Source organism: Diadema antillarum, unplaced genomic scaffold (genome assembly GCF_040938485.1).
Source record: "Diadema antillarum isolate AM-2024a unplaced genomic scaffold, OU_Dant_1.0 seq00000945_RagTag, whole genome shotgun sequence".
Lineage (NCBI taxonomy): Eukaryota > Metazoa > Echinodermata > Echinoidea > Diadematoida > Diadematidae > Diadema > Diadema antillarum.
In genome coordinates this window covers 405,151-416,681 of record NW_027271794.1, presented here as the reverse complement: position 1 = coordinate 416,681, position 11,531 = coordinate 405,151, and the positions used below count along the sequence as shown (strand labels likewise).

Here is an 11,531-nt window from a genome sequence, read left to right as displayed (position 1 = left end):
CTGTACTCATAAAGTATAGTGTCCAAATACACCATTCAAATTGGTTGCTAGTATGTTAATATTTGATCTTACCAGATAATCTTGGTATTGAACTCTAGGTGAATTCTCGTGCAAAATACGAGAAAGTGTATGGGATTGCAAATGTCTGTATGATGTTTTGAAAAATGTTGGATGGAAAATGAGTAAAGATAGTTTATCCTGGATTTTTTTTCTTCTTTGTTATTTTCTTACAGTCAGCACCAGAGTAAGCCTTGCTGCAGTCATGGGTGTACACATAGAAGAGGCTGTTGTGAGCAGTGAGGTAAGTACAGGAAACTTTCATATTTATCTCTGTGTGTTTTCTGTACAATGTTGGTTTGTCCAAGAAATGTGTGAACAAACATTGGTGTCAGCATATACGTCGTTGTGATCATATTGTGATGATGAGTGGATGATGGGAAATTTATCACAAATTTTGTCCATTTTGAGTGGGTGGTACATTTTTTCCGTTCAAGATTTTTCACATTTCTATAGCTTACCTGCATATGAGGATATACATCGGATGATTATTATTCTATAATTACATTTTATTTCATAGTTGGTTTTGATATCCCTGTTTTGGTGTGTATTTAAGTGTGGCCAGTGTTCAAGAGCTGTGTTGTTTGGTGTCAATCTAATTTCTTTTGTGTCGAATCTCAGATTTGGTGTCGTTGCTAAATTGCATTTCTCATGGAGTATTTCACAGTATATTTTCTGGGGCTGGATTGAAGTGTTATATTTTTCGAAGAGTTGAATGTATGATTGTCTGTCAAAAAAAAAAAAAAACAACAAATAATAATCTACATTTGCGGGAGTCAGGTATGAATTGAGTAATCAATAGTATCTGAGAGTATGCGAGCTGTATACTGTGAGCTTGTGGATATTGAAGATGATTTGAAATGTAGAAGGTTCAGAGTATTGCAGTGAAGTGCCACAAAAAGAATAAGAACTGGCAAGGGAAGGAAATAGAGAGAGCAAGAAAAACCTGTGATAATGAAATGAAGACAACAGCCTTGACACTGTTTCATGAACTCCATTCAACACCCTCAGATTTGCATTGTCTCAGAGTTCCAGCATATCTGCAGATGTTTTTCAATTCCGGTTTATTAGGGGTATGAGGAGGGAGTGTTCTGGAGGGGAAGTGGTCCTTGAGCCGAAGAAAGAGGGGTGGGCGGAGTACATTGGAGGACACCGTTTGTGTCTTCCATTTAAAGCCTTGCCCTTTGTGTTAAAACTGGATGAAGAGTGGAAGATGGATCGGCGTGGTCTGGCAGAATAATGGCGTTATTGATGAGATCTGCAGCGGGGAGCTGTCACTCGACGGTTGCGTGACTTTGACCCGGTCGTTTGCCACGTGTCTGATAAATATTTCATCCCCTCAGCCCGAGAGATGCAGGCATCTCACTTGTGTGGATGAGGTATCTCACTTCCTTGACGACTTACACTGTAAACTGGGACGAGGAAGGATAAAACTTGCCCTCATCTCTCTTGGTGTGGTTGTTGCCACGGTTACCGCTGCGGCAAACACTTCTTCCTCCTATTTCATTTTCGCAGTGAAACATTTATGGCTGCCACTTATTCTTCTTCCTTTTCCTCTTCTTCTTTCTGTTTTCTCTCTCTCTCTATTTTTTAAATCCTTATTAAAGTACCCTGAGATCTGAAAGCCAGAGCAAGAAACACCTTAGACAGTGCGTGGGTTTATTTTCGGGCTTGAAATACACAACTTTCTCATCACCAATATCATGAATTTACTCACTGCTTACTCGGGCTGGAGTGAAACAGTATATTATAGCTTGCAATTACAGTTTGTGTGTCTCCATTGCAACCCTGCAAATTAGATTCCTTCCATAAGCTGGTATATTGTACAGGTTTCCTCAGAATGACCAAAAACTGGAAACTTCTTCATGAAGGAGGGGGAAACAATACTATAGACATCCAGTGAACTTATTCGAACACCCGAAAAATTCCGACCGTTATTCTTGGTACAAAAGGGGAGCGTATTCTAGAGTTAAGTATATTGGGTAAGTTTTGATTTTTTTAAAATCTCTTGCAGTGTATTATCATAATATTTCATACAGAAGATTGGTAGACATTATTCTTCAACTTGCAAAATTGTTTGACATTTGCAAAAGGGATAGCCGACGTTGACCTATCAAGTCTCACAAAACACACCTTTGTGGTTTGGCGCCTCTTTCTGATGACTTGGACTCTTCATTGTTTAAGTTTCATATGTTGGGCAATTCCGCAGTTAGGTGGACATGACATGGATAAAAGAAATGTGCCTCTTTATCTTACTCTTTAATCTAGGTATCAACTAATGCCATGAATGTTCACCAATCATTAAGGTCTTTCAAATTCAGTAGATTTTATCTTTCGTATTGATTGATTTCGCGAGATCTAAAACCATCATTTAAAATGTACATGTGGGACTGGGGATGCTGAAATTCACTTAAATGCAAATTACAGTGGGTTCCTTTGAAATTTTTTCCTCAAAGTTTTGCTTAAGGGTGAAAGATAAATACATTTAAATACTCCAGAAGTCATGTGACATTTTGTCAATTACAAAAGGGTGAAATGACCTGCGGAATTACTCCGGACAAATGTAACGTTACTAACCGTAACGTTACTAACCATGCTTTTGGGGGTCTAGCTAAGAAATTATTGGTTGAACTGCTAAAAAACATTGTGTGAACATTTGTCATGATGCAATAATTGAAATTAATGCAACACTTTGTTTGAAGTAACTTGAATATTTGCACACTTTTTGTTACAAGACATTGATTTTTTTGTCATGTCCTTTTTTCGTAACGTTACTAACCAGCCCTTTAAGTTGCCATAGCAATGCTATTATTTCTTGGATTGTATTCATTCTTTTCTGTATCATAAACCTGGGAATGATGAACGTGTTTTTGATATAATTTTGGCTTGAAATGAATAAATGGTAATTTAGTAGTAAAAACAAATATCTAAATTTGTTCAAATGTAACGTTACTAACCGCGGAATTGCCCTGTTGGTGTTCACTTGTAATTGCTTGTTTTGGTTGCAAAGTTGTCTAAAACCACTTTGAAGTACAATATTTTTAACTGATAGGAGGTAATTATCTTTCATGATGGTCATCTCTAATCAAAGATATTGAAAAGTCAGAATAACATTATAAATCCACATTTTTTTTCTTATTTTGTGACTCTGGCAAAGAAAATTTGATTTCTTGGTCTTTGTTTTTTCTACTTCTTCATTTCATTTTCTCCACTTCTTTATGTTTTTTTCCCTTCCTCCTCCTCCTCTTCTTCTTCTTCTTCTTCTTCTTCTTCTTCTTCTTCTTTTCTGTCTTCTTCTTTGTCTTCTTCCTTTCTCTTCCACCATTCCATCTTCATCGTCTTCTTCTTGGTTGTACTCCAATGTTCCTGCACTGTCTCAGTTGTAGTGAGCCCTCATGTGGCAGAAATAAGCAAAGCCCACACTAACTTTGTCAATGTGGACCCTAGTATGTGGGTATGTGTATATGTGTGAATTCTTGTGTGACGCAGGAACACAAGTAGTATTATGTTAATGTCTCCATTCAAGCTTGTATCCCATGTTAAAGTGTTTATCATTTGTCACGGTTTCTAAACAATGATGTCAAATAATTCTTTTCTTGAGGTTTTTGAAGTTGTTTGCTGCTGCTGTTCTTTTTAGAAGGATTTCAAATCCTTTTTGAGTTCCTGTTTGGCTACCTCCTGTAAAATGCAATAATGCTTCGAAATTTTCCTTAATCCTCCTGTATGCAAATGTTAAGGAAATTTGGAATTGTCAGGAAGTGAAAAGATAAATATTAAAATTGTCATTGTGTGTGTTCACAGCAGTTTGAAAAGTAGAGAAGTAATATCTGGTAGAGATTTAGTTTCCTTTGTTCTCAAGAAACTGAAACCTTTCTATGTCATGGACTGTGGACAGTGTGTATAATGCTTTGGAGTTTTCTGTGCCTATCAGTAAACAGAGCACAAAACTGGTAAACAAAACCTGCATTCTTCAAGATTTTAGAATACCCCCAGAGATAGTGGGTCTACTGTGATATTCATGGAAACATGATCGCCAATTTGCATAGATCTGTTACAATTTCTGAGAGAGTTGTATGTACACATATAGTTTTGGACTTTGAAGCTGATTACATACATCTCTATGTCTGAGAGAGTTGTGTTTACATCTCTCCTCATTCCTTTCAAATCAGGCTGAATAAAGCAAAATGCACTATACTTTCAAGGACCAGGTACTTGTATGATGGCTGTGGCCGAACGGAATGTTGCCTAATATTTCTAAACTGAATAAAAATGAAGTGCATTCAGTACGCGTGGGAGGTATGTGACTGCAATTATATGCCGGGAGGTGGTTGGGAAGCGCTGTGTCTTGCTTTGACTTGACTTAAATGTATTGGAGCAGAATGAAGGTGAAAGGCCATCGCCTTTGCCGTCACGCACTGTTTGAGCCCAAAAAGCGAGCTTGCTTGCTTTGACCTTTAATACATTATATAATGTAGTATGCATACCTGAGCATTTTGGGAAGCAGGCTATGCCCGGCAAGAAGTGGCAGTGTATGGTATTGATGAGATATTTCTGTGTTGTCCACAGAATGGTTCTATATTTTGCATTACACATAGGGTAATAGTCTCCCCTCAAAATGAGCTACATTTGAAATGAATGTTACTCTATTAAAAAAAAGCAAAGCAAAGCAAAGGAATATAAAAGTGAAGAGAAGTGTATTCCAAAGAGCTTTTCATTTCCAATGGTTGGTCTGAAAGGAATATAAATCCTCCTTTTGCAATAGATATATACACACATATAGTGCTAATTTATAGTTATCAGCTTGAATTCTACCTATATTTTATTTCACATGGTATTAGCGATAGACGAGTTGCACATCCCTGCTAATGAACTTTAATCAGAGGGAACTGTTTTCAGTGAATGGGGTAATGCAATACTGTAAAACATGATATATTCACGGCACAAAATTTTCGCGAATTGGAGCCGACGGCCTTTTTCGTGGCAAGAAATTTTCGTGAATTGCCTCTTGCGTTCAATGCATATAGTGTGGATAAGAAATTTCGTGTGCATTTTAATTTCGCGAATCTTGGCGCTCGCGAAATTCGCAAAATTAGAATGCACGCGAACATTTTTCGTTTTACAGTAACAGTTTGTGCCAAATATATGACAAATCAGTGGAGAAAGTAATATTGTTGAAACATCTGCCCCCACATGAAGTATAGAACATGGCATTCAAATTCTACACACTCCTGTCTATCCATGGGGGGGGGGGGGGGGGGGATGGGGGATGGGAAAAACAAAAGAAAGAAAATAGATTAAATCATTAACGATAGGTCACTTATTCTCACAGTATGTACTTGTCTTCCTCTGTAGTCGTCTTTCATTTTCCTTTTAAAAGCACCTTGTATCATTGACTTGCTCCCATACAGAAATAATGTTTGAATAGCGCTTGGAAATACACACTGAAGTTTGAATGGATTGACCTTTAACATTTGTCTGAGAGTTGTTGGTTTTTTGTTTGCATTTTTTTTTCTTTTTTCCTTGTTATTTCTACATCTTTTGACAAGGGCTGTTTAGGAGTTTTTGGTATTGGATGCTTAGGTGATCTGTATGAGTTGTGTATTCCCAACCAACCCTTATTGCATTGTTTAAATTCCTTTCAGTTCTGATTCAACCCTCTGCAAAGAAATCCATTCATCTTGGTCCATAAAACAAATATTGACCACTACGACGACTATACTTACAATCCATTGACCCAAGATGAATTGCACAAACGGCATCTGTGACCTGCATTAAGTTCAGAGGTCATAACGTGATTGGAACTAGACTCTCGCCTTCTCTTTCTGTCAACAATTTCTAGTCTTCCCCAAATTGTATCATAAAATAGCTAATAAATGTGTATTTTTTCATATACCAAATACGTCAAAGATGGCGTTTGAAGAATAGAAGATTTCTGCACCAACTCAAAGCACAGACTGAAATACACTGTCCGCATATCATGGGATAACATTACTTCTGAAGCAAAGCGTGTAGCTGTCATGAAAATGTCTGATTTTAAAAGTCACTATACATTGATTTTTCTGATTTCACATGAACAGTAATACTCTCATGCTTTACAATTCAATTTATAGATTTATTTATTCATCCATTCACTCATTCTCATTCATTCATTTGTTGATTCAGAAACGGTCCAAAAGTCACTCACAAGACGAGCACAGGATAATCACCTAGTATATTCTGGGATTGTGAAGAGGCAGGAAGTTTACTTTTTTAAATGCAAAAGTTAAATTCAAAACATCATGAACATGCATCATGTCTACCAGTAGTTTTGTAAATTGTAATGTAAATTGTAATGTAGATTCAAACATCAGGCAGTGAATGTAATTCTTTCCCAGTTTCAGCCAAGTCAACATGTTTTGCAATTCCTTTGCTTTCATATATTCTTGGAAATGTAATGATGGATCACAAAATACTGTTTTTGTTGGGGGGGGGGGGGGGTTGTCCATCCATCCTTGTGCAGAGTGAGGTGAAATTATGAATGAATGAATGAATGAATGAATGAATGAATGAATGAATGAATGAATGAATGAATGAATGAATGAATGAATGAATGAATGAACACATTTCACAGTAACAGTCAGAGTCATACGCAAAACCAGTTGTGAATGGGCTAGTACTTCCATTGAGCTGTAGACTCAATGTCCAGGTGTTTCCTCTGTCGGTGAATTCTCTCTGGGTGAAGCAAGATATTAACCTGTTGCCTACAGGTTCACGGTTAGTCCTGCATGCAATCAATTTAGATGTCAGACTCTGGAAGGGCAGGGGTTAAGTGTATAGTTATTTGCAAAAAGGTTCCTGCAATTTAACAGTGTCCCAATCATCCCAGTTTAGAGGAGCCGTGTATTGCAGAATTTGCGGATGAGGTGAGATACCCACTCTGTGTGACTAGGATTGTATGGGGCAACACCCGACATTGTTTGACACCGGGTGCAGGTTAACACCTTCAGTGTCTTTTGGTGTGAACCAAAGGTGGCTACTGTGTATACTTACACAAGAGGAGCGATGAAAGGCTTAATATTTTCAGCTGCCGTTTTCCACTGTTTGATTTTTCACACCTGTGTGTGTATTTTGGGCGGGCAATGCACGCGTAGAAGCTCTGAATACATATATGCAACTGCTGTGGAAGATGGATAGATGGATAGATAGATAGATAGACAGATAGATAGAGAGATGGATGGGTAGATAGATCAGTGGATAGGTAGATAGATAGATACATATAGGTAAGTGGATAGATAGATATAAATAGATAAGTGGATAGGTAGATAGATAGACAGACAGACAGACAGACAGACAGACAGATAGATCAGGCCGTCATGTAGAAGTTAGTGGGAAATATCTGAGATAATGAGAATGCAGGAGAGAGAAAAGGAGAGATGGGAGATAGAGGAGAGAGAATACAGTAGTGTAATATTCCTTTTGCTTACTGTACCTTGAGACTTGTGATTAGACAGATAGAGCATCTCTGTAGAAGCCGCAGTTATTTACTCTCATTGTTGTTGACTTTTTCTCTCTTTTTTTGGCACAAGTTTCTCATCATCCAGTGTAGGGGAGGTAATTGCAGCTGAAATAATTCAATATTTTTTTGTTCACCTGATGTACGTAAATTGCTGTATTGGCAGGGAGAAACATTACAGCATTACACATGGTACCAGGAAGATTGCACCTACATAGTATTATATATGATATAGATAATCTCACCCCCCTTTCTTTGTCTCTCTCTGATCACCCCCCCCCCCTCTCTCTCTCTTTATTCTTGAATACATGTACCAGGACTCAACATCAACTTTTTTTTTTTTTGCTCTGATGGCCTAAAATAAAAGGAAATATGAAAATTCATTTTGAATTTAGCTGTCCGATCGGGCCACCAAGAGAAAAATCCGGTGGTCTGACATAAAATTTTAGTGGTCACAGACCACAGGGCCACCACTAGTGTCATAGCCCTGCATATCTATGTACATACTACTTATATATGTATATGATTATATATATGTACATTGCATAGTGCCGTTGGTTGTTGATGCACCAATGAATGAAAATAACTGGCTGAGCTTAGTTGGTATGTTGTAGGAGCTGTATAGATATAGACTCAATGGCCCGAATTCACGAAGGTGGTACAAATGAAATCATGGTTTAAACCATGGACAAAAACCATGGAGCGCCAAGTGTCGCACGGATTATTTCGTTACGAAATCAGTCATTTCGTTGATGAAATGATTATTTTGTAACAAAATGACAACATTTTGTAACTAAATAAACATTTCATCCACGAAATGATAATTTCGTTAAAGGAATGGTCATTTTGTTGAAGAAATGACCAATTTTGTAACGAAATATTCCATGTGACACTTGGCGCTCCATGGTTTTTGTCCATGGTTTAAACCATGGTTTCATTTGTACCACCTTCGTGAATTCGGGCCAATAAGAGGCATAATCACAGGGAGAAGGGGATAGCACAATGAGACAAAAGGAGACAAAAAAATCATTAGAATGTAAAGTGGCATGCGCAATCTGTACTTCCAAAGATAATGGTATAGATGTAACATTTTATGATGGAGACACAAAGAAATCAGTGTGAAAAAAGACAAACAAACGGAACAAAAGAGAACATGTCCATACAGTCACACACACAAGCAGCATATTGACTGTAAGTTTGCATACACTTGTACCATACACTATATATGGCAACATTTGTGCACACATGGTTTTACCCTCATATTTTGAGCTGTAATTTACAAGGTCTTATATCCAAGTCTACCAGCAGAATTTATAGAGCTGTGATTGTTTTCTCTCCATAATCACTCCCTCTCTCTCTCTCTCTCTCTTCTCTTTTTCTCCTCACACATATTTTCTTTGTCTTCTCCACGGAGGCGTGGATCCACCCGCTTTCCTTGCGTTTCAAATTTGTCACCTTTTCGATGGTTTTTGTTGAAAAAAACAAACAATACAAAGCAAAAAACAAATGTGAGTGAAATAGATATATTGCATACCAGCCACTTCTTGTCGATTTGTATCATAAATCATGATGGGATTGATATTTATGTGTATTCTTGCTCATTACAAATGAAGGGTGCCATATGATACATCTTTCTGTCTGCCTGCCTGTCTGTCTGTCTGTCTGTCTGTCTTGGTATTCAGTATTAAAGTAGAACATGATTTCCTTTGTGTTTTCCCTGTGGGTTACAGAAGCCACATTTTAATGAAGAGCTAGGGGTGCCGGAGATACTGGTGGTAGATTTATCTATATTGCATGGTATGTATGCCATATTAATGCTATCTCAAACTGGAAAGTATACAATACTTGAATATGTATGTACAACTGTGTATATGTAGGAATAAAGATATATACAGTGCACTCCCGTTATAATAAACATGATGTACAAAAATGTAGACCGCAACATTATCAGCTCTATGTCTTTTATTGTATATTTGTTCGGTTATAACGGAATTTCGATATAACGAAAGAAAACTGCCGGTCCCGATGACTTAGTTATAATGGGAGTCCACTGTATAAATTACATTCATATTTATATATACATATTAGTTCATATAGGTATTGATAGAATGTAGCTGTTTCCCTTCCCCAATTACACTCAATGGAGTGCAGAAATGTAACAAGTTGCAAAGGATTTTAGACATTTTTATCGTGAGCGAATTACAAGCCCATCTCTAATTAGAACTACTGTACTCAACAGCAAAGAGAAACATTTTCCTTTTAACTGGTGAATGCTGAAATTAGATACATATCAGTGCATCTATTTTTGCAAGTGTCCAGCATATAGCAAGATGAAGTGAATATCTATAAGCATTCCATTTATACCTTAGTATATCTGTGTGTGTATGTATGTGTGTGTGTGTGTGTGTGTGTGTGTGTGTGTGTGTGTGTGTGTGTGTGTGTGTGTGTGTGTGTGTGTGTGTGTGTAAAAGTGGGCGTAGTTGTGAAGGAGTTAACTGACACGATACCCATGGTGGCAGCTGTGTAAACACTGCTACATGTATCAGAGACAGAAGGAATATGAGGTTGTGTTGTGGGGAAAGCCCAAACAGTTCTGTATCATGTATTGGGCAAGACATATTATATTTGGTAGAACTGAGGTTGTGCAATAGTAAATGCCACTAAGTGGAAATATATTATTTCTGTATATTGCAAGTTCAGACTTGATTGGAAAATGCCAAATCGCTCTCATTATTGTAGTTATGCTAGTTAGTGCTTCGTTTATATTTGTTTGTGTGTGTGTGTGTGTGTGTGTGTGTGTGTGTGTGTGTGTGTGTGTGTGTGTGTTTGCAGAGTATCCTGAATGTGAAGGGTTCCACTTGATATAGGTGGGGCATGATTTTTAATAGGGTGTGGTGTGTTGGGTGTGGTGGGTAGGGCATCATAGAGGACCGGTGTCTTCCATTATTATATCCTCCTATATGCAGTTTGATTAATCCGTTGAGGACAGTTTGATTTTGCTACAACACGCATTTCCCATAGACAGCTGCCCGAGTATACTCCGGACTCGTCCTTAACGGGTTAAAATTGTGTGGAGCCTTATGAGTAATATTGTCTGAAAGTACCAGGACTTCTCTTTCTTCTTTTTCTCCCTCTCCCACAGAAAAAAAAAGACCAAACAAAACAAAGCAAAACAAAACACACACACACACAAAAAAGGGAAAACATTTGTCAGGGCAGGGCAGGATAATTAGCATTGATAATAATAGGCAGAATTAATGCAACACTTTCTTCTTTGTGTTGGTGTATAAGATTGATGTTCTCAAAGGGAGGGGCTGAATGATCATAAATGTTCTCATGTTGTCCCATTAGCTGCTCCCCCACATAATACATCAAGTTTTGTGCAAGTTTCAACTACCTAGGTGATACATCAGAATGTGGAAAGAAGGGGGGGGGGGAGATCTGAGGGGGAAAATAAAAGGTTTCTTGCATGCTTGCATCACTGGTTTCGCTGCATCTCATTCTGTCATGCAGACATTTTCCTCAAAATTTTGCTATTCATTAAATCCAAACCTCCATCATGTGGGTGGGGGGGGGGGGGGGGGGGGGGGAGAAAGCAAGCGTCTTTTGGTGGTATAGTGGCAACAAGAGGAAGATTCTCCGCTACGCAGTTTAAGGATGCGTCGTCGTGGTAACACAACATTATGTTAGCCATCCAAAGCATGCCTGCAGTGCATGTGAAGTGCATGCACAAAGTTGTGTTCATGGTCTGGTGTTGAATGTGAGTGCTCATGTCTCCCTTTAAGCATGTAAGAGCATGAAATATATCTATACATCTAATGATTATTTTTTTTCTATCTCTTGTGCTTTTAACGAAATATATCAGCCATTTTTTTTTTTTTTTTGGGGGGGGGGGGGTGGGAGGGGGGTTGGGGTCTGAAAAGTGAATGGTTTCATAACAATAGTTGATATTGTACCCGCATGTGGTACAGGCTTATGAATG

At 38.0% G+C, this 11,531-nt stretch overlaps 1 protein-coding gene across 1 annotated transcript in view; it reads left to right on the top strand.

Moving 5' to 3' along the window:
- The first annotated feature begins 238 nt into the window (after nt 1–238).
- LOC139741668 (receptor-type tyrosine-protein phosphatase N2-like) overlaps nt 239–11,531 on the top strand; it is a 108,930-nt gene continuing 97,637 nt past the window's right edge. The window contains exon 1 of the mRNA XM_071652247.1: nt 239–301. Coding sequence (XP_071508348.1) covers nt 263–301 — 39 coding nt within the window. The 5' untranslated portion in view covers nt 239–262. The remainder of the gene's footprint in view (nt 302–11,531) is intronic.